This window comes from Apium graveolens, chromosome 9, assembly GCF_009905375.1.
Source record: "Apium graveolens cultivar Ventura chromosome 9, ASM990537v1, whole genome shotgun sequence".
NCBI classification, from domain to species: domain Eukaryota; kingdom Viridiplantae; phylum Streptophyta; class Magnoliopsida; order Apiales; family Apiaceae; genus Apium; species Apium graveolens.
In genome coordinates this window covers 7,272,874-7,297,496 of record NC_133655.1, presented here as the reverse complement: position 1 = coordinate 7,297,496, position 24,623 = coordinate 7,272,874, and the positions used below count along the sequence as shown (strand labels likewise).

The window sequence follows — 24,623 nt, the reverse complement described above, 5'->3', positions numbered from 1 at the left end:
ATTTTTCAAGATAACGTAGTTTAGATAGTCAAAAAGGCTATATTCAGATCTAGTCAAGTTTTGAGGTAAGTTTTCGATCGATTTTGCTAGTGTTTTCTAAACTATATGTTACGTGTGTATATTTGATTATAAAATTTGGGCCAAGTGATAATATATTTGAAAGTATTATGTGTTATAGAATATGTATCGTTGTGTATATGTGATGTCTAGACGATAATTTGAGATCTTTGATTTGTGCCATGGTTTGTGAAAATATCGAATAAGAACTTAGGACCGCAGTCACCGGATTGTAGTGACAGTTTTGTGAAAATTTAGGACCGTTATCACCGGGTTGTAGTGGTCTTGGCATGAGTTATTGATTTTGAATTATTGTTGTCTATGTGCTATGTGTATTGTGTGTATCAAATGAGAATAAGAACAAGAAAGTGTATCAAAAGTGTTTGTTTCGTATATCGTATCATATAGATTATCGTATTTTGTTATATGTGTGTGTGTGTTACTTTTCCTACTAGTTGGATCGATTGGTCTTTTGTTGGGTTGTATAGCACATTCTTTCAATTTCAGGTTTCGGCCTAAGAGTTCGAGTTGGATAGCCTTGGAGTTCGAGGACTTACAATTGGAGTAGATTGACTTTTGGACTTCCGTTTGCTGCGCTTTTGTAGTAGTCACCTCTGTAATAGAATTTTTGATTAATAGTTGGATTTTGTATTAGTTTTGATTTAGAGTTAATGGTCTGGAAGTGCGTCGTTACAGTTAGTATCAAGAGCAGGATGTCTTTCGGAGTGTATTAGGTATGGGACTAGTACATTCCCTAAGATTCGATCTGGTGGACCATAGTTTGACCATTGGTAGACCATGGGGTAGACGTGTTACGAACTTTAGGATTGTTGTGAATTTGGGGACCAAATTCTTTTTAAGGAGGGTAGTATGTAATATCCCGTAATTTTTAGAATTAGATTAATAATAGAATAATAGAATTAAAAGATTTAAAATTAGATAATGTCTAGGATTTAAAATTGAAGTAGACTAATGGGCCTAAAATTTGGATCAGATTATAATATGGATAACTTGTAGGTTAAGATATAGGGTTTTGTATCGTTATAAATGCATCCTGTTCGTATTCCTCGTATTTTATATCAAAATTCGTAGGGATTTTAGGCACGAAAATCAGCAGTCTTGTAAAATTCGTAGAAAATAGATCGTAAGTCATAATTCGATGATTCTGGGCTTTTCGGAATGCTCCGTTCGTTCTCTACAACTTTTGTGTTTCGTATTTTTCAAGATAGCATAGTTTAGATGGTCAAAAAGGCTATATTCAGATCTAGTCAAGTTTTGAGGTAAGTTTTCGATCGATTTTGCTAGTGTTTTCTAAACTATATGTTACGTGTGTATATTTGATTATAAAATTTGGGCCAAGTGATAATATATTTGAAAGTATTATGTGTTATAGAATATGTATCGTCGTGTATATGTGATGTCTAGACGATAATTTGAGATCTTTGATTTGTGCCATGGTTTGTGAAAATATCGAATAAAAACTTAGGACCGCAGTCACCGGATTGTAGTGACAGTTTTGTGAAAATTTAGGACCGTTATCACCGGGTTGTAGTGGTCTTGGCATGAGTTATTGATTTTGAATTATTGTTGTCTATGTGCTATGTGTATTGTGTGTATCGAATAAGAACAAGAACAAGAAAGTGTATCAAAAGTGTTTGTTTCGTATATCGTATCATATAGATTATCGTATTTTGTTATATGTGTGTGTGTTACTTGTCCTACTAGTTGGATCGATTGGTCTTTTGTTGGGTTGTATAGCTCATTCTTTCAATTTCAGGTTTCGGCCTAAGAGTTCGAGTTGGATAGCCTTGGAGTTCGAGGACTTACAATTGGAGTATATTGACTTTTGGACTTCCGTTTGCTGCGCTTTTGTAGTAGTCACCTCTGTAATAGAATTTTTGATTAATATTTGGATTTTGTATTAGTTTTTATTTAGAGTTAATGGTCCGGAAGTGCGTCGTTACAGTTAGTATCAAGAGCAGGCTGTCTTTCGGAGTGTATTAGGTATTGGACTAGTACATTCCCTAAGATTCGATCTTCTGGACCATAGTTTGACCATTGGTAGACCATGGGGTAGACGTGTCACGAACTTTAGAATTGTTGTGAATTTGGGGACCAAATTCTTTTTAAGCAGGGTAGTATGTAATATCCCGTAATTCTTAGAATTAGATTAATAATAGAATAATAGAATTAAAAGAATTAAAAGTAGGCAATGTCTAGGATTTAAAATTTAAGTAGACTAATGGGCCTAAAATTTGGATCAGATTATAATATGGATAACTTGTAGGTTAAGATATAGGGTTTTGTATCATTATAAATGCATCCTATTCGTATTCCTCGTATTTTATATCAAAATTCGTAGGGATTTTAGGCACGAAAATCAACAGCCTTGTAAAATTCGTAGAAAATAGATTGTAAGTCAGAATTCGATGACTCTGGGCTTCTCGGAATGCTCTTTTCATTCTCTACAACTTTTGTGTTTCATATTTTTCAAGATAACGTAGTTTAGATAGTCAAAAAGGCTATATTCAGATCTAGTCAAGTTTTGAGGTAAGTTTTCGATCGATTTTGCTAGTGTTTTCTACACTATATGTTACGTGTGTATATTTGATTATAAAATTTGGGCCAAGTGATAATATATTTGAAAGTATTATGTGTTATAGAATATGTATCGTTGTGTATATGTGATGTCTAGACGATAATTTGAGATCTTTGATTTGTGCCATGGTTTGTGAAAATATCGAATAAGAACTTAGGACCGCAGTCACCGGATTGTAGTGACAGTTTTGTGAAAATTTAGGACCGTTATCACCGGGTTGTAGTGGTCTTGGCATGAGTTATTGATTTTGAATTATTATTGTCTATGTGCTATGTGTATTGTGTGTATCAAATGAGAATAAGAACAAGAAAGTGTACCAAAAGTGTTTGTTTCGTATATCGTATCATATAGATTATCGTATTTTGTTATATGTGTGTGTGTGTTACTTTTCCTACTAGTTGGATCGATTGGTCTTTTGTTGGGTTGTATAGCACATTCTTTCAATTTCAGGTTTCGGCCTAAGAGTTCGAGTTGGATAGCCTTGGAGTTCGAGGACTTACAATTGGAGTAGATTGACTTTTGGACTTCCGTTTGCTGCGCTTTTGTAGTAGTCACCTCTGTAATAGAATTTTTGATTAATAGTTGGATTTTGTATTCGTTTTGATTTAGAGTTAATGGTCTGGAAGTGCGTCGTTACAGTTAGTATCAAGAGCAGGATGTCTTTCGGAGTGTATTAGGTATGGGACTAGTACATTCCCTAAGATTCGATCTGGTGGACCATAGTTTGACCATTGGTAGACCATGGGGTAGACGTGTTACGAACTTTAGGATTGTTGTGAATTTGGGGACCAAATTCTTTTTAAGGAGGGTAGTATGTAATATCCCGTAATTTTTAGAATTAGATTAATAATAGAATAATAGAATTAAAAGATTTAAAATTAGATAATGTCTAGGATTTAAAATTGAAGTAGACTAATGGGCCTAAAATTTGGATCAGATTATAATATGGATAACTTGTAGGTTAAGATATAGGGTTTTGTATCGTTATAAATGCATCCTGTTCGTATTCCTCGTATTTTATATCAAAATTCGTAGGGATTTTAGGCACGAAAATCAGCAGTCTTGTAAAATTCGTAGAAAATAGATCGTAAGTCATAATTCGATGATTCTGGGCTTTTCGGAATGCTCCGTTCGTTCTCTACAACTTTTGTGTTTCGTATTTTTCAAGATAGCATAGTTTAGATGGTCAAAAAGGCTATATTCAGATCTAGTCAAGTTTTGAGGTAAGTTTTCGATCGATTTTGCTAGTGTTTTCTAAACTATATGTTACGTGTGTATATTTGATTATAAAATTTGGGCCAAGTGATAATATATTTGAAAGTATTATGTGTTATAAAATATGTATCGTCGTGTATATGTGATGTCTAGACGATAATTTGAGATCTTTGATTTGTGCCATGGTTTGTGAAAATATCGAATAAAAACTTAGGACCGCAGTCACCGGATTGTAGTGACAGTTTTGTGAAAATTTAGGACCGTTATCACCGGGTTGTAGTGGTCTTGGCATGAGTTATTGATTTTGAATTATTGTTGTCTATGTGCTATGTGTATTGTGTGTATCGAATAAGAACAAGAACAAGAAAGTGTATCAAAAGTGTTTGTTTCGTATATCGTATCATATAGATTATCGTATTTTGTTATATGTGTGTGTGTTACTTGTCCTACTAGTTGGATCGATTGGTCTTTTGTTGGGTTGTATAGCTCATTCTTTCAATTTCAGGTTTCGGCCTAAGAGTTCGAGTTGGATAGCCTTGGAGTTCGAGGACTTACAATTGGAGTATATTGACTTTTGGACTTCCGTTTGCTGCGCTTTTGTAGTAGTCACCTCTGTAATAGAATTTTTGATTAATATTTGGATTTTGTATTAGTTTTGATTTAGAGTTAATGGTCCGAAAGTGCGTCGTTACAGTTAGTATCAAGAGCAGGCTGTCTTTCGGAGTGTATTAGGTATTGGACTAGTACATTCCCTAAGATTCGATCTTCTGGACCATAGTTTGACCATTGGTAGACCATGGGGTAGACGTGTCACGAACTTTAGAATTGTTGTGAATTTGGGGACCAAATTCTTTTTAAGCAGGGTAGTATGTAATATCCCGTAATTCTTAGAATTAGATTAATAATAGAATAATAGAATTAAAAGAATTAAAAGTAGGCAATGTCTAGGATTTAAAATTTAAGTAGACTAATGGGCCTAAAATTTGGATCAGATTATAATATGGATAACTTGTAGGTTAAGATATAGGGTTTTGTATCGTTATAAATGCATCCTATTCGTATTCCTCGTATTTTATATCAAAATTCGTAGGGATTTTAGGCACGAAAATCAACAGTCTTGTAAAATTCGTAGAAAATAGATCGTAAGTCAGAATTCGATGACTCTGGGCTTCTCGGAATGCTCTTTTCATTCTCTACAACTTTTGTGTTTCGTATTTTTCAAGATAACGTAGTTTAGATAGTCAAAAAGGCTATATTCAGATCTAGTCAAGTTTTGAGGTAAGTTTTCGATCGATTTTGCTAGTGTTTTCTAAACTATATGTTACGTGTGTATATTTGATTATAAAATTTGGGCCAAGTGATAATATATTTGAAAGTATTATGTGTTATAGAATATGTATCGTTGTGTATATGTGATGTCTAGACGATAATTTGAGATCTTTGATTTGTGTCATGGTTTGTGAAAATATCGAATAAGAACTTAGGACCGCAGTCACCGGATTGTAGTGACAGTTTTGTGAAAATTTAGGACCGTTATCACCGGGTTGTAGTGGTCTTGGCATGAGTTATTGATTTTGAATTATTGTTGTCTATGTGCTATGTGTATTGTGTGTATCAAATGAGAATAAGAACAAGAAAGTGTATCAAAAGTGTTTGTTTCGTATATCGTATCATATAGATTATCGTATTTTGTTATATGTGTGTGTGTGTTACTTTTCCTACTAGTTGGATCGATTGGTCTTTTGTTGGGTTGTATAGCACATTCTTTCAATTTCAGGTTTCGGCCTAAGAGTTCGAGTTGGATAGCCTTGGAGTTCGAGGACTTACAATTGGAGTAGATTGACTTTTGGACTTCCGTTTGCTGCGCTTTTGTAGTAGTCACCTCTGTAATAGAATTTTTGATTAATAGTTGGATTTTGTATTAGTTTTGATTTAGGGTTAATGGTCTGGAAGTGCGTCGTTACAGTTAGTATCAAGAGCAGGATGTCTTTCGGAGTGTATTAGGTATGGGACTAGTACATTCCCTAAGATTCGATCTGGTGGACCGTAGTTTGACCATTGGTAGACCATGGGGTAGACGTGTCACGAACTTTAGGATTGTTGTGAATTTGGGGACCAAATTCTTTTTAAGGAGGGTAGTATGTAATATCCCGTAATTTTTAGAATTAGATTAATAATAGAATAATAGAATTAAAAGATTTAAAATTAGACAATGTCTAGGATTTAAAATTGAAGTAGACTAATGGGCCTAAAATTTGGATCAGATTATAATATGGATAACTTGTAGGTTAAGATATAGGGTTTTGTATCGTTATAAATGCATCCTGTTCGTATTCCTCGTATTTTATATCAAAATTCGTAGGGATTTTAGGCACGAAAATTAGCAGTCTTGTAAAATTCGTAGAAAATAGATCGTAAGTCATAATTCGATGATTCTGGGCTTTTCGGAATGCTCCGTTCATTCTCTACAACTTTTGTGTTTCGTATTTTTCAAGATAGCATAGTTTAGATGGTCAAAAAGGCTATATTCAGATCTAGTCAAGTTTTGAGGTAAGTTTTCGATCGATTTTGCTAGTGTTTTCTAAACTATATGTTACGTGTGTATATTTGATTATAAAATTTGGGCCAAGTGATAATATATTTGAAAGTATTATGTGTTATAGAATATGTATCGTCGTGTATATGTGATGTCTAGACGATAATTTGAGATCTTTGATTTGTGCCATGGTTTGTGAAAATATCGAATAAAAACTTAGGACCGCAGTCACCGGATTGTAGTGACAGTTTTGTGAAAATTTAGGACCGTTATCACCGGGTTGTAGTGGTCTTGGCATGAGTTATTGATTTTGAATTATTGTTGTCTATGTGCTATGTGTATTGTGTGTATCGAATAAGAACAAGAACAAGAAAGTGTATCAAAAGTGTTTGTTTCGTATATCGTATCATATAGATTATCGTATTTTGTTATATGTGTGTGTGTTACTTGTCCTACTAGTTGGATCGATTGATCTTTTGTTGGGTTGTATAGCTCATTCTTTCAATTTCAGGTTTCGGTCTAAGAGTTCGAGTTGGATAGCCTTGGAGTTCGAGGACTTACAATTGGAGTATATTGACTTTTGGACTTCCGTTTGCTGCGCTTTTGTAGTAGTCACCTCTGTAATAGAATTTTTGATTAATATTTGGATTTTGTATTAGTTTTGATTTAGAGTTAATGGTCCGGAAGTGCGTCGTTACAGTTAGTATCAAGAGCAGGCTGTCTTTCGGAGTGTATTAGGTATTGGACTAGTACATTCCCTAAGATTCGATCTTCTGGACCATAGTTTGACCATTGGTAGACCATGGGGTAGACGTGTCACGAACTTTAGAATTGTTGTGAATTTGGGGACCAAATTCTTTTTAAGCAGGGTAGTATGTAATATCCCGTAATTCTTAGAATTAGATTAATAATAGAATAATAGAATTAAAAGAATTAAAAGTAGGCAATATCTAGGGCCTAAAATTTGGATCAGATTATAATATGGATAACTTGTAGGTTAAGATATAGGGTTTTGTATCGTTATAAATGCATCCTATTCGTATTCCTCGTATTTTATATCAAAATTCGTAGGGATTTTAGGCACGAAAATCAGCAGTCTTGTAAAATTCGTAGAAAATTGATGATAAATCATAATTTGATGATTCTGGGCTTTTCGGAATGACCTTTTCGTTCTCTACAACTTTTGTGTTTCGTATTTTTCAAGATAACGTAGTTTAGATGGTCAAAAAGGCTATATTCAGATCTAGTCAAATATTGAGGTAAGTTTTCGATCGATTTTGCTAGTGTTTTCTAAACTATATGTTTCGTGTGTATATTTGATCATAAAAATTTGGGCCAAGTGATAATATATTTGAAAGTATTATGTGTTATAGAATATGTATCGTCGTGTATATGTGATGTCTAGACGATAATTTGAGATCTTTGATTTGTGCCATGGTTTGTGAAAATATCGAATAAGAACTTAGGACCGCAGTCACCGGATTGTAGTGACAGTTTTGTGAAAATTTAGGACCGTTATCACCGGGTTGTAGTTGTCTTGGCATGAGTTATTGATTTTGAATTATTTTTGTCTATGTGCTATGTGTATTGTGTGTATCGAATAAGAATAAGAATAAGAAAGTGTATCAAAAGTGTTTGTTTCGTATATTGTATTATATAGATTATCGTATTTTATTATATGTGTGTGTGTTACTTGGCCTTCTAGTTGGATCGATTGGTCTCTTGTTGGGTTGTATAGTTCATTCTTTCAATTTCAGGTTTCGGCCTAAGAGTTCGAGTTGGATAGCCTTGGAGTTCGAGGACTTACAATTGGAGTAGATTGACTTTTGGACTTCCGTTTGCTGCGCTTTTGTAGTAGTTACCTCTGTAATAGAATTTTTGATTAATAGTTGGATTTTATATTAGTTTTGATTTAGAGTTAATGGTCCGGAAGTGCGGGCTGTTACAGATATACTCTCTATTATCTTCACACACCAGCACAACTTTGTCATCACACTCTGGAAATTGTGATTCACAAAAACTTCTAAGAAGACCCTGTTGTCACGTGATTACAATAAAAAAAACCTTAATTCGTGTATAAAATTCTAATTCTCTTATATAAATCACAAAAAGATAAAAATTATAAGCATATACTATACCAGTAAATAGCTTCCGTCAACAAATCCTCGCCGCAACACCACAGTGACAGTACTAGGTAGTTGGGCTGGACGTCCTTGAGGACTCTTTCCAGCATGTCGAGGGTGCATTCTTTTCCCTCGAGCTCTTTATATGACATGTAAATGAAGCAGTTTCGGTTGACATTAAGAGTAATTGTGTCAGTATTTCAAGTATATAGTTTTCATACTTAATAACAAAAAAGAGTTCAATATTTTTCAAATTTTTCTAAGATTTGAATTACTTGAATTAAAAAAGTAAGCACACTTTTACTTACATGGTACGGGGAGAAAAATTAAAATGACTCAATTCCTGTAAAAAAATATTGAACACATTACAATCAATTATGATCAATCTATCTTATCAATGGATTATCAAATAAACTTATAATTCGTAACAAACACAAAATCGTTAATAAAAGTTGTGATACCTTAACTAAATTCCCTCCAAGCGTATCTACATCTATACTTGATGGAGTCATAGTATCTTGAGGATTTCTTTTAGCACCCTCTACATTAGATGGACAACTAATATTTTGGGGCATAACAGAATCCTAAACTAATTGTTGATTTGATTGAGAGAAATCTCCGGACCTCATTTTTAGTGATGAAAAAACTAATGTAATATATATTTTTCTCTCAAATAGAAATGATGAGACTTGTAAAAGACTAAAAACAGTGAACTAGACAAAACAATTTGTTTGAATACAATGTTGTATCCTAAAACTTTTCTTATATAGAATGAAAAGGAATACTCTAGAAGCTTGGGGTCATAACCAATTTCAAAATTATATTGTAAAGCACTAAAAATTCTCATTACAGTTGTATTATACCGTATAAGGATAACCTTTTATTCCAAAATTCTCATTATAGGTGTATTATATTGTATAATAATAAACTTCTTATTGCGGCTGTATATATTATAATAGAGTAACGTATAAAAAATTCTCATTCCAGCTCTATATATTGTATAACATATAATATTGTAATGTATGTAAAATTCTCATTCCAGCTCTATATATTGTATAACATATAAAGTATAAAAAATTCTTATTCCAACGTAAAATATAACATAAAATATAATCTTTTATTATTTTTTCACATGTAATGTATAACATAAAATGATGTTTTTGAGGAGGTTAGTGATATTATGAGACATGAAAAATTCTCAAATATTATGAGGCATGAAAAATTCTCAATCAAGCTTGTATGTACATGAAAAATTATCATTTAAGCTATATATATATATATATATATATATAACACATAATATATTTTTTATTAACCTTTATTAACCTTCCACATGAATTACAACTCATGAACAAGTATTATATCAGATGTATACAGAAAATATATTATTTACTAATGTAATGTATATGGTGAGGTATTTGAGGATGTCACAAAATATTATAATCTATTAATATGAATTAAATTAGTCAAATACTATGAAAATAAACCCAAGCAGACATATTATTCATTTTTATTTTTTTACTAAAACAATTGGTTTGTGTATTATTTCAAGGGAATCTTGTTGATTATATTATTATTTTTAATTTCTACATTAGGACTCTTGAAAGTATCTTGCATCCGCGCCTTAATATTTCCTTTTTCAGCTCTTGCTTTGTGCATACTTTTTCTTTTGGCTTCCTCTTTTTGGGATTGCATGCTAAAGCCGAGAGGCCTCGTAGGCACGTATAAAAATACCTAACCTCAATGCCTAAGAGCCCAATATTATTCACCTAAATATCATTATTTTGGTACATATAGGGTGGGGTGTTAAGATGGATATTCGTCTAATAGCTTTAAAAATATCGACCATTTCTAAAATCATTGGGACAATAAATGCAGAATTCTGATTTTCGAGAAAATTGCTACTCCCTCCCTCTCATATTAGGTGTCTTGTTTTGACTAGTCTATGGTCATTTTTTTATATTTTGACCATAAATTACACTTTATTTATAATTAAATATGATTCAAAACTTGTATCATTAGAAAATATATTTAATCCTCTATAAAATGTATTTTTAAATATTTTAAGATAACATATAAATTTATCTTAATTGTCGGTCAAAGTGTGGTCAGTTTGACTACATAAAAGTCAAAACATGACACATACTATGAGATGGAGGGAGTATGAAGGTACATATTCTGTCAGAAAAAGAACTCATGCTCTATTACAATGTCTTTTTTTAGCTTCATCAAAACATCATAAATGCAGAGATTCCTTTTGAAGCTCAAGAAATCAAAGAAGTGCCAAAAGGATAAGTAAAAGTGGTATTCTCTTGATCTTCTAGGCAATGCAAATCTGATTATAGCCTGCGTACACATCCAAAAGGCAATAATATTCATGACCAGCCCTCGTCACTGATTATTACCCTTGGAGTACCGAAACGTGTGAATATGTGCTTATGAAGAAAATTTATCACCACCTTAGCATCGTTCGTCGGCAAAGCTTTAACCTCAACCCATTTACACACATAATCCACAGCCAAAAGAATATATTGATTTTTGCATGATGAGATAAATGGTCCCATGAAGTCTATTCCCAATACATCGAAAATCTCAACTTCAAGAAGCACATTAAGAGGCATCTCGTCTCTCTTGGATATATTTCCAACCCGTTGACAACTTTCACATCTCAACACGAACTGATGAACATCTTTAAACAAAGTTGGCCAGAAAAATTCCGCCTGAAGGATACGGGCAGCGGTCTTGTCTCCACCATAATGGCCACCATACGCAGTGGCGTGACAATCTCGTAAAATACCCTCTGTTTCACTATACTGAATGCACCTCCTGATAATCTGATATGCCCACTCTCTGAACAAGAACGGCTTATCACATCGATACCACTTTACTTCATGTAAAAACTTCTGCCTTTGAGCATAAGAAAATTATGAGGAAGTAACATTACTCACAAGATAGTTCATAATATCTGTAAACCATGGTTCTTCTTCTTACACACTAAAGAGTTGCTCATCAGGAAAAGTTTCATTGATTAACGTATTATCTAGTGAAGTTTTACCTTGATCTTCCAAATGTGATAGATGATCCGCTATCTTGTTTTTGTACCTTTCCTGTCTTTGATTTCCAACTCAAACTCCTGAAATAAGAGAATCCATGGAATCAATCGAGATTTTGAATCTTTCCTCGGGACCAGATATCTAATAGCTGCATGATCAGTGTAAACTGTCACTTTTGTTCCAAGCAAGTAAGATCTGAATTTCTCGAACCCGTAGACAATTTCCAAAAGCTCCTTCTCCGTAGTAGTGTAATTCAGCTGAGCACCATTAAGGGTTTTACAAGCATAGTAAATTACATGGGAAATGTTCTTCTTTCTCTGACAAAGAACAACTCCAACTGTAAAGTCGCTAGCATCACACATCATCTCGAGGTGCTCATCCCAATCAGGTGTAGTAATTACAGGTGCTGTAGTCAAACTCTTTTTCAGAGTCTCGAAAGCAGCCAAACATTCTTCATCAAACTTGAAGGGAACATCCTTCTCCAAGAAAATGCATAAGAGTTTAGAGATTTTGGAGAAGTCTTTAATGAATCACCAATAAAAACCCACATGACCAAGAAAACTGCAGATTCCGTTAACTGAGATTGGTGGATGAAGATTTTCATTATCCCCCACCTTCGCCTTATCAACTTCCAGCCCTTTGCTAGATACCTTATGCCCGAGAATGATACCCTGTTGCACCATAAAGTGATATTTTTCCCAGTTAAGCACCAGATTGGTCTCAACACACCTTTTCAGCACCAAGCTCAGACTATGCAAACACTCATCATAAGAAGACCCGAAACAGAATAGTCATCCATGAACACCTCCACATCAATACCAATCATGTCAGAGAATATGGCCATCATGTATCTCTGAAAAGTAGGGTGCTCCACAGAGCCCGAAAGAAACTCGACAGAAAGCAAAAGTACCAAAAGGACAAGTAAAAGTGGTCTTCTCCTGATCTTCTAGGGCAATGCAAATCTGATTATAGCCTGAGTTCCCATCAAGAAGGTAATAATACTTATGAACAGCCAACCTATCAAGCATTTCATCAAAGAATGAAAGCAGAAAATGATCCTTCCTGGTGGCTTTATTCAACTTCCGATAATCCATGCATACTCTCCACCTTGTGACTATCTGAGTAGGGATGAGCTCATTCTTCTCATTAGCCACAACTGTAATGCCTCCCTTCTTAGGCACACACTGCATTGGGCTCACCCACGAATTTTCGGAATTAGGATAGATGATCCCTGCGTCCAGCCATTTAAGAATTTCTTTCTACACCACCTCTTTCATGATAAGATTGAGTCTTCTCTAATGTTCAATGGTAGTTTTACTTCCTTCCTCAAGCATAATTTTATGCTAGAAATAAGAAGGGCTTATTCCCTTGATATCTGCTATAGTCCACCCAATTTCTGATTTAAACTATCTCTGAATTCGCAAGAGCTTATCTTCATCACTACATGAAAGGTCAGATATAATAATAACATGTAAAATAGATGCATCACCTTAAAAAGCATACCTCAAGTGATCAGGCAGTGGATTGAGCTCAAGTGTGGGAGCTTCTTCAATAGATGGTTTAAGACGATCCTGAGAATTTTTCAGCTCTACTAATCCAAGAGACTCGAATGGAAGTTCTAACTTCCTCTTTCATGGAGATGCATTCAAAAACTGAAATTGCTCTGCCCCTTCTTTGTCTTCACTATCAGATTCCCCTGTTAAGGCTCTCTCTAATGTATCTAACCTTAATAATTAATCGAGCTCCGCATTCAATACCGAGTCGACCAGCTCTACTTTATAGCACTCATCTTCGTCTGTAAGGAATTTTATTGCGTTAAAGATATTAAAAGTGACATCTTGATCCTGAACCCTCATTGTAAGTTCTCTCTTTTGCACATCGATCAAAGTTTGGCTTGTAGCTAAGAATGGTCTTCCCCAGATAATAAAAATCTTATTATCCTCCTCAAAGTCTAGGATGACAAAATCAGCAGGGAAGATGAGTTTATCCACCTTAACCAAGTCATCCTCCACTATACCTCGCGAATAAGTAATGGACCGATCAGACAGTTATAAGGACATGTTTGTAGGTTTTGGATCGGGCATACCAAGTATCCTGAAGACAAACAATGGCATTAGATTGATGCTAGCACCCAAGTCACACAAACACTTGTCGAGAGATAACTCGACAATAGTGCATGGTATCGTGAAGCTTCCTAGATCTTTAAGTTTAGGAGGCAGTTTATGTTGCAGCACCGCACTGTACTCTTCCATTAGAGCAACGGTTTCCAACTCCTCAAGCTTCAACTTCCGAGATAGAATACCCTTCATGAACTTAGCATAGCTCGGTATCTATTCTAGGGCTTCCGTAAAAGGTATGTTAATATGCAATTTTCTGAAAACCTATAGAAACTTGGAAAATTGCTTGTCAAACTTCTGCTTCTACAGTCTATTAGGATATGGAGGAGGCGGATAGACCTGTTTGTTCCCTGTATTCTGCTCAGGAATAGTGTGTTCAGGAAAAAATTTCTTTGTTTCCGCTTCTCCATCCTTTTGCTCAGCTGAATCATCAAAAATTAAACTTTCTGGTACAAGGGCAGGCACAGGCGTGCTTGGATAGGGCGCAGCGCGCTTGGCTTTTGCCGAAATTTTTCAGATTCTGAATTTTTATGGTTAGCGACTTTTCCAGACCTCAAAGTGATTTCTTTCAACTGTTCTTTGACTTCCCTCTTGCCCGAGTTAGCTTCCGTATCACTAGGAAGAGTTCCTTGTGGTCGATTCAGCAGTTCATTAGCGATTTATCCTATTTAATTCTCCATAGCTTTGATCAAAACCGCTTGGCTTTTACACATTAGCCTCAATTCTTCTAATTCAGATTTTTTATTAGTAGATTGACTGGTATTTTCATGAGATTGTTGTTGCATTACCGGTGGCTGAAATTGTTGTTGTGCATACTGTTGTTGAAAATAAGGAGGGTTGAATGGCTTGGCCCCAAACTGCTGATACGGCTGTTGTGGATGTTGCATACCACTCTGATTATTTCTCCAGCTGAAATTAGGATGGTTTCGGTTGTTAGGATGATAAGTGCAAGGAATTGGTTGTTGTGGTCTCTGAAAATTGCTCACAAACTGTGCTGACTCATTAGATATAGCACATTGATCCGTCGCATGTGCACCTGTAAAAAGCTCACAAGTACTTGCTATCTGATGAACTCCATAGTTAGCCAGAGAATCCACTTTCATAGTCAATACCTTTAGCTAAGCAGCTATAGCCGTAGCTGTATCCACCTCCAAAATTCCCGCTACCTTGCCTTGTGGCAGTCTCTGACTTGGGTTCTGATATTCATTAGTAGCCATCATTTTAATTAGCTCATACGCTTCCTCATAGCTCTTAGCCCATAAGGCTCCACCTGATGTTGCATCGAGCATGAGTCTTGACTGTGCTCCCAAACCATTATAGAAGCAATTGATTACCATCCAATCAGGCATTCTATAATGATGACACTTCCTAAGCATCTCCTTATAGCGCTCCCAAGCTTCATATAAAGTTTCTCCCAACTGCTGTGCAAATTGAGTAAGAGCATTCCTGATTGCAGCTGTTTTTACCATCGGAAAGAATTTAGTAAGAAATTTCTGAGCAAGATCCTCCCATGTCGCAATAGAACCTGATAGTAGAGAGTGTAACCAACTCATAGCTTTATCCCTCAGAGAAAATGGGAAAGTCTCAAATTCACAATATCTTCCGAAATATCGTTGAACTTGAAGGTGTCGCAGATCTCGATGAAATCCCTAATATGTATATTGGGATCTTCCGTTAGAGAACCCCCAAACCGGACTGAATTCTATAACATTTGAATCTTGCCATGCTTGATTTCAAAGGTATTAGCCGCAATGGCTGGTCTGACAATGCTAGACTGAATGTCACTAATTTTTAGTTGAGAATAATCCTTCAATGCTTTCGTTTCTGCAGCTGGTTCTCCTATTACAATGATCACTTCCTTTTCTGCTACTTCTAGTTTTTCCTTACGAGATTGAAAATGTGTTTGCATACACGCTCGATCGAATTCCTGAAACACACAAACAAAGTAAACTTTGTAAGAGAATAATCTGAGTCAGTGAACTTTAACGACCACTGATGACAAGCACATAAACTAAATTTAACACCGATCCTAGCAGCGGTGCCAAAAACTTGTTCGCATAAAAACACGCAAGCGTACGCGATCACAAGTAGTATAATATTAAGTTAAGTTTGTTCCCACAGAGATTGGTTTAATTCAGAATGTGCACTTATGAAACAATGTATGATTATTATTCACTACTAAGACAAGTATTAAATTGAGTTTAATTATCTAAAAGTAATAATGCTAGTGTGAATTAACTACGAAATTAAAAATCAAGTTACTTCTATGAAATAAAATATGGGATTTCAACTTCATTAAATACTTTATTTAAAGTTTATGGCTTTAACCGTAGTATGTGATAGTTATGATAACTAATCAGACAACACGAAATTAGTACACACTATCTTTCAATATACGTGTACCCTACTACTCAGCATCCACAATTCTGATAGAAGCTAGGCAGACAACAATTATGTTTAGACCTTATATGTCTATAAGATTTGAAAATATAACGGTCTAAGTGCAAGTTATCTATTGAGATTACATAGGGCAGCGTAAGATGGTTAAAATTACACTACAAATTATGCAAGTTAAAACATCCATAAACCTATGCTAGCATGACAAGTTCTAAACCCTTATATTCACTTTCGCAATTAATAGAGATTAACAAATAACTTAGATGTTAGCTATGCATCCAAGAAAATTAAGCACAACCATACCAGGATATCAATAATTCATCATACGCTAAAAACTTTAAGGCAATCAATTACTAAACTCCATAAATAAATCCGCTAGAACTAAATCTTCTTCTTCTTCGCCGTATTGAATGCTTTTTGGTTTCCAGAGTTCTCTCATTCTTCCTTCTTGTTAAATTTGTCTCCTTTTCTTTATTTATATGCTCCAGGTTGACTTGGCCGCTCAGACTATCCAAAACATATTAAAAACATGATTCTGCCAATTTGACCTTGCGCAGGCGCGCTCAGTTCAGGCACGGTCGCGCTCTGATCCTGAAAACTTGGGCGCGGGCGCACTCAACTTCTGGATAAATTCCTGTAGAATTCTCGTTTCTCGTTCTGATCTTCTCGCAAGTGATCGCACTTCAATTCCTGATCTCTTATCAACATAAAAGCATATTCCTGCCTCCAACTAAAGCCCTGCACATACTTAACATAAAATGCATTAAAAACACCACATACTTGACGTCAAAACATCAACTTAAACCAATATGAAGCGTTCTAAATGGATATAAAATTCACTTATCAACGTGTCATAAAAATCAAATCGCAGACATTGATGAAAACCTTTCTCAATCAAGCGCGCCTTGTGCCTGTCAACAAAACCATCATATTTGTGTTTTATTCGAAAAATCCATTTATAACCCACCAAGTTTTTTTATGAGAGGGAGGAACTAATTTCCATGTTCCATTATGCACTAGTGCATTAAATTCATCTACCAATATTATATAAAATTTGAACTTCAACTAATATATGAAAATGTTAATTATTGATGTAGGAGGATTTTTGGTGCATGTCAAGTTATAATGAAATGCAAGAAGGGTAAAGACATGATCACGTTGAGCACAACAAGACCAAACTACTTTAGATGCATAACGTTAAATTTATGCTATAAATGGATTTCAAAGGATATGTAGATTATGCATGATCATGCTAAATATGGCAGGATCCAGCTGCTTTATAATCCATATTCTATTTTAAATTCGGGTTTTATTTCATTTTTTTCTTTAGGATTTTATATCCCTACCTATATAAGTTCATTAGTATGTATTGGATTAGGATTTTTATTGAAATCAAAACCTAGAGTGTTTTATCTTATTTTCTTGTCGATTGAAGAATTCTTCCTTGTGGTTTTAAGGTTTGTGTTATGGATTCAAGAGTTCCTGCTTGTGGATTCAGAAATGGCCTTGTGGTTTCACGGATTTTAAGGATTTCTCCTGTAAGAGCCCTTGAAAATTAGTGCTTAATTTTCCCACACTCCCATGTTGCGTCAATTAGCATCAAAGTAGGGTATATCTTGTCTTTTCATTACCTGAATAATTATAGGAGAACCGATCACCAAATAAGACCTTTGAACGGTTGGAATGAATTTGACCGTGGCTCTTAAGATTTCCAAAATCGAGTGGAAATATTGACATAAGAAACGAATAACAATAACAAGAAACGTAGTGGTGAAAGGGAAAGATCGGAATAGAGTCACTCAAAGTGGAAAATATCATGTGGGTGAAAATTTTGGCTTGGATTTAAGCACGAGCTATCGAATTAATGAAGATGATATTTTGAGGTTGATATGTCATTATTCTATGAGTCTCTAGGAGTTGATGAGTTTCTAGATTGGCAAATAGATGTTGATAAATTTTTCAATATCATGGAGGCTCCAAAAAATATGCAGGCTAAGATATTAGCGTTCTGTCTAAAAGGTGTTGTATCTAGGTTGTGCGAAAAAAATTTCTTCATAGATAGAGAAAAGGAAAAAGGTAAGTCAAAACATATTGATATATGAGACATTTGATGATGGATAGGTTTTAACAGATAATCATAAGTACGAAATGCATCTTAAAAGTAAAGAAGAGGATAATACAGTTCATCATTATGGATCTAATCTTGTTGATAATATGTTCAATAAATGTACGGAACCAAAACATGATAGTTTGTTGATTGTGGGACAAGAGTTTGATTATGCTAGTGCAAAGAACTATTTGAAATATTTAAAAGGTGGGAAAAATTTGGAGAAGATTGTGAGATAGCGAGTTCTAAAAAGTGCATGTCTACCATTGTGATAGATTTGATGTGGTCAGACAAGCCGACAAAGACGTGGATGTAGAAGAAAACAATAAAGAGAGTCTTGGTGATGTGTATGAAGACTAGAATGATGGGTACCTGTAGACTAAAGGAGTGTGCACATAAAATGTCACTGGATTTTAGCAAATCGGTTAATGATTTGCACTATAAGAATTTTTTTCAATCATTATGCAAGGCGTGTCCTCAAAATTTTTGAGATTGTGAATATCATGAAAACTATTATTTGGGGAGATTATTGGTGAAACTTATATTGCATTAAATAATGTTGTTTGGAATATTTTATTGGTTGTCACTATCGTACGTGAAATTTTTGTGATTAACATTGCTACTGTGAAGTGTAAGGACACTTTAGTTTTTGATGATGTTGATGTGAATGCATGCCAAATGGTAATAGGTATACCACATAAGTTGGATTGGAATTGGTGTCACAAAAGTTAGGGTGAGAGAATTGACCTAAAAAAGGATAACATGAAATACGTCCTGTATACATTTGAGGATTAAAGGTCTGGAAGTCATCATATGAATGCGTTTTTATCTCTTTACACAACACCTGAGTTTTATGATGTTGATTTCGAATTTGTGATCACAAAGGTTTATCATGATTAGTTCGAGCTGATGATAGTGATACCTTTACACGTAAAATTAATTTTGGAAGAGGAACTGAAGTACACATTTCCAACAAGACATTTATCTTTAAAAGTAACATTATGGTGAGATAAATAACAAGTAGACACAATTTTTACTCTAAATAAGAACTCGAGATCGAGTTCTTTTGATTTCGAGTTCTTTTGAAGTGAAGGAGACTGATTAAGAAGAATTTTCGGTGCATATCGAAGGCGTAATGAAATGTGTGAAAAGTAAAAATATGATCATGCTGAGAACAAAATGATCAAGTTAATAAGGATGCATGATGGCATGATCACGCTACTGGACTAAATAATCATGCCAAAATAGGATAGGGCACTAGACATTTTTGGAGGGTATGGGGATTGTGCATGATCATGGTAAATACGGCATGATCACCCTGCCTTATAATAAATATTTTATTTTAAATTTAAATTTAGTTTTATTTATTTTCATTAGGGATTATATCCCCACATATATAAATATCATTATAATATATTGGATTATGATCTTTTGTTGAAATTTAAATCTAGAGAATTTTGTCTTATTCTCTTGTGGATTCAAGAATTTTTCATTATTGATTTAGGATTGCCTTGTGGATTAAAGAGTTTTAAGATTTATCGTATATGAGTCCTTACGAGGAATATCGTTTGTTTTTCCTACACATCCGTATTTTAGTAATTATCACCAAATAATATATGTAAATTACTTTACATAATGTCATAAATAATTTCTCAATACCAATTAGTGTATGGTATCTCTTCCACTCAATTTACACGATATTAAGGGTTCGAATCTTGTTAAAAGTTGGATGTTTGGTTGTATTTAACTAGTAAATGAACAATCACGTATAAAATATATTGTAAATATTATCGTCACAACCTAAGTATATTTCTTGTATTCTATTTTTGGTGACACTAAGTAAGTATAATGTCTAGAGAATATGTTGAACTTGATATTCGTGCCTAAAAATACATAATATTATCTTCCAAACCAAACATAGTGAGTATATCCCTCTTACAACGGGATCCAGGGTTGGTAAGATGTACGCAATCATGCCTCTACCCTAATATAACAGGGAGACTATTTCCATGAAGATCCTGAGCTTAGGGTACGAAAATAAAGTGTGTGATAAATAGAAAAACCACATACAAATATCAAAAATAAAATTTAGGAATTTAAGAATGCATACCTTGGAAATTCAAAATTATAGAGTACGTATCTTTTACTGATGAAAATTTAGTACACATGAATTGTAAAGGAATTAAAATTTACCGGTTTTCGATTGAAATATGGATGCAAGAACTTGCTTGACCATTTCAAATTCTGAAAACTTGATAGAGATCCCTGCGAACCGAACTGAAGTATCAAATCTTAATCTTAAAATTTGATTAGGGTGAGAATTATCACTGTAACCGCCAAATAATGAGGGGGGGAGGAGAAGATGATTGGCATCAATTGATGTTCTTTCACTATTCTTTTTCATGAATATACACGATCACTCACAACTCCACTGTATTCCATTACCGATAACATTCTCTCAAAATCACCACAGGTTTCGCGTAGATATACTATCATGTATATCAAATAAATAATAATATTTGCAGTTAAAAGTCTATTCGGCGGAGAAGGCATGAATGTATACATATTAGTTGATGTACCCTATTTTTTATCGTAGGGAACCCGCAGCCGCTACCCTTCGGGTGCACATAGGGTAAATCCCACGGGCTCATGCAATAGCATGTAAAGTACGTGAACCAAGGTTAACCGCATTTAAGCAATATGCACTGGCTCAAGAGGCATAATCATAAATTTTCTTCCCCTGGAATTCGAACCTGTGACCAAGAGGATAGTTATCCCGTCTTTAACCAACTGAGTTAATCCTTGCGGGCTGATGTACCCTCTTGATCCTCCTTTGGTGATAATAACTTTTAAATTATACTATGTATAGAATAATTTTAACTTGATATTAATGCCTTAAGCAAAATTACATGTATGACAATATAGTTCAAATATATGTAATTAAATAGTAGTTTTCAAATGACAATAAGAAGACAAAGATAACAAATAGCTTTCACACAAATTCAAACTAAATTTTATATGGGTTAAAATTAAGCCTTAAATATTTAAATAATTTTGTATTAATTAGACCTACCTTGGTCCGAAAACCTAGGCCTGTGACCTGGTCACAAACACCAATGTGGAAGTTCCTGGTCCGAGGCCCGATCATGAACATGAACATGGCAGTTCATGGTCTGAGACCCACTCATAGACGTGCCAGCTATTCATGATATCTCATCCAACATATAAACTAATTCCTACAAGAAAGGATCTAAAATCCATTGCCTCAAGAAGCACAAATTACAATATGAGTAAAAGAGTATTCAACAAAGTTTTTTCAACCCTAATACCAAACCCCATATGCGGCATCTATATTAAGGTTCTACCGCTTAATCTAGAAGTTCGTCTTAAGTTGATCCTTTAAACACATCTTGTAAGGACCGAATTAAGTATCGAATACAAGCGCAACGATCAAAATTCAAAACTCATCAACCTTATTATTAAAGACAAACGAAACTCTAGCGAAAATGTATTATGATCAATACCCGATTTTATGTACACAAAAAAACTTAGCAAATACGGGATATATATGATTGTTACTAGGTCATATGACCTAATATCTTTTATTAAAACCAACTACTTTGAAACTAATTATTTGAAATCTTAATTGTTATTACTATATTTTATGTCTTCACACTAAGCAAAAAACTAGTTGGACTTGATCATTCAACAATTTCAGCCTTATGATTCCTTCCTTCGTGAAAAATGATCTCTTAATTAATTCACTATCCATCTTCAGCCAAAGGCCAAATAGATCAATCAATTAACTAATTATTCATATATCATTAGTACATCTTGTGATCAAGTTGTAGTTTGTACCTCACCATGTGTATCATTCATATATATAGGCATTTCTTCAAGAAAGAACCCTGTTATATAAAGAACCGTACAGAATCCTTAGTTTCATTATAGAATTTCATCAAATTCGTTGCTAATGTAGAATAATAATTATTTTTAAATATAATAAAATGTTTAACAAATGACATTTCAAAAATAATTGTCTACTGTGAAATAATTTGGGATAACTGTAGTTTTACTGTGATTCTAACATAACCACTTTAAACTATTTCATCAAATTTCAATAATTTTTTAAATAAAAACATGTGCAACTTTGTTAAATTTGTAACTATATATGATGAAAAATGAAAAAAAATTGTGTATTTACATTTTTTAAATAATAATTCTCTATGTACCTCTATCTAAGGGAGTTTTGATGGATTGTCACCCATATATATATATAGATTATATATATATATATATATATAGATATTTGAGTGAGCAACTTGTATTCTTGACCATTAATTTGTTGTCCACTTGTAGGGCCTAAAATTAAAGTAAATAAATATTATATTAAAGTTATTATATGAAAATTAGTTAAAGGCACTTTAACCCTTTCAAATGTTTATATATTAGTTGCATATTTCCCTATCCTCTTCTGTCCGTAGACTGCAATTTCTTGGTTAAGACTCTTCAAAGTCTCTTGCATCTGCTTTACTCTAGCCTCAGTATTTTCTTTCAGAGCTCTAGCTTCTTGCATCCTCTTCCTTTTTGCTTCCGTGTTTGGATTGCATGCAAGCGCTAAGAGCCGCTGCAGTCGCCTATGAAGAAACCCAACCTCCATGCCCAAGTCCTCTATATGACCCAACTTAACCTCCCGCTTTTGGTACATATCGCATGGGGTGTTCAGATGGCTACATCTAATTGCTTTGGAAACGTCAACCAATTCTGAAATCGTTGCAGCAATAAATGCAGGATTCCAGTCTCCAACAAGATTGCTATGGAGGTATATCTTTTGTGAGCAACAGAGCTCGAAATACTTAATAACAGTTTCTTCTTCTAGCTTCATAAAAATATCAGAAGCACATAGATCCCTTTTGAAGTTTGAGAAAGCAAAGAAATTCGTCCCACTGTTGGTGGGGCACACAATTCTTGTATTATTTGCCTGTAAATATCGGTTATCGCATCTTGCAAGTTGATGTGAACTTGCAGTCTTATCTACAATGTTGTACAGCTACGGCTTTCGATATCTTTTGAGGCATCTATTATAATTTTCATTCTAACATACTAGCCTATAACCACTGATTATAATATTTGTAATTTTATTATTTTGTTGTTTCGTAAAACTAAATTATAAAAATAATGGTTATATATTATTGAAATTAATAAAATTAAAATATTTATATATTATTTTTTATGTATTATATATAATTGAAGCATTCAAAATTTCAATAATTAAAATTTTAAAAATTCTTTTCTTCTTCTGCAATCTATATGGCGTGTGTAGGGCCTATAACAAAGTGGGAGTCTTCAATATAAGTGTATATGGATGATTTGTTATTATTTTTTAATTTTTCCTTAATTTAATAAATATTTTATTATATTATAATTTGAATTAATAAAATTAATATTGAAAATGTTTGATTTCCTACTAAAAAAGTAGTTGAGTGCTCTTACAATATAAGCTCGATTATAATTTGTACTCATATGACATGATTTATTTATTTTGATTAAATAATATTTGTTTAAACATTTTTTGAAATGTGTTAACATATTTTTTAGAAAGGTGGTAACCAACGACCAACCGACCAAAAGAAAGTTTGGCTTATAATAGTATACTATAGATAAAGCATTGTCATATCAAATATTTGTAAAATTATTAAAAGAACTAATGAGAGAAAAAAGTCATTCAAAATCGAGGATGTTAACTAAATAAAAGATTTTTTTAAGTTATTTAGTAAGACTATATAACATCACCGTGGACCAAGTTCTTTGCACCAGCAAGCTGTTTCCAGCCATGGCCACCCAGTGTGCATTTCGATGCACTGAACTCTGTGATATACTCGCTATTATCTTCACACACCAGCACAACTTTGTCATCACACTCTGGCAAGTGTGATTCACAAAAACTTCTAGGAAGACCCTGTTGTCACGTGATTACAATAAAAAAAAACCTTAATTCATGTATAAAATTCTAATTCCCATTTATATGAATCACAAAAAGATAAAAATTATAAGCATATACTATACCAGTAAATGGCCTCGCGGCATCACAGTACTAGGTAGTACTGTCACTTTTATATGATTGCTAAATATATTTATAGTTTTCATTCTTAATAACAAAAAGGAGTTCACTATTTTTCAGATTTTTTTATGATTTGAATTAGTTGAATTCAAAAAGTAAACACACTTTTACTTACATGGTACCTGGAGAAAAATTTAAATCACCGAGTTCCTACAAAAAATATTGAACAAATTACAATCAATCAATAGATTATCAAAATAAACTTATAAATCATAACAAACACAAATTCGTTAATAAAAGTTGTGATGATGGGAAAACACAACATATCATAATATGTGTACTCTTTTTATAAAATTTT

The 24,623-nt window shown here is 33.7% G+C and overlaps 1 protein-coding gene and 1 non-coding gene across 2 annotated transcripts; one reads left to right on the top strand and one right to left on the bottom strand.

The window, feature by feature from the left end:
* The first annotated feature begins 15,047 nt into the window (after nt 1-15,047).
* LOC141687595 (small nucleolar RNA R71) lies at nt 15,048-15,152 on the top strand. The gene has a single exon (XR_012561087.1). It is a non-coding gene; the product is annotated as a small nucleolar RNA R71 (small nucleolar RNA).
* A 7,493-nt stretch (nt 15,153-22,645) lies between these two features.
* On the bottom strand, nt 22,646-24,291 carry LOC141684946 (B3 domain-containing protein Os01g0234100-like). Its single transcript, XM_074490078.1, has 3 exons — nt 24,271-24,291; nt 23,993-24,163; nt 22,646-23,185 (listed from the first exon to the last, which is right to left on the bottom strand). The coding sequence occupies exons 1-3, from the start codon at nt 24,289-24,291 to the stop codon at nt 22,646-22,648; spliced, it is 732 nt and encodes a 243-aa protein (XP_074346179.1).
* Between the last annotated feature and the right edge of the window lie 332 nt (nt 24,292-24,623).

Bases quoted from the DNA above. Each gene is read 5' to 3' on its own strand.
- LOC141684946 (XM_074490078.1), bottom strand. From the start codon at position 24,291: ATGCCGCGAGGCCATTTACTG. The intron at 24,164-24,270 runs GTATAGTATATG...ACGTGACAACAG, and splicing joins TGCCGCGAGGCCATTTACTG to GGTCTTCCTAGAAGTTTTTG. The intron at 23,186-23,992 runs GTTATATAGTCT...CGATATTTACAG, and splicing joins AGAACTTGGTCCACGGTGAT to GCAAATAATACAAGAATTGT.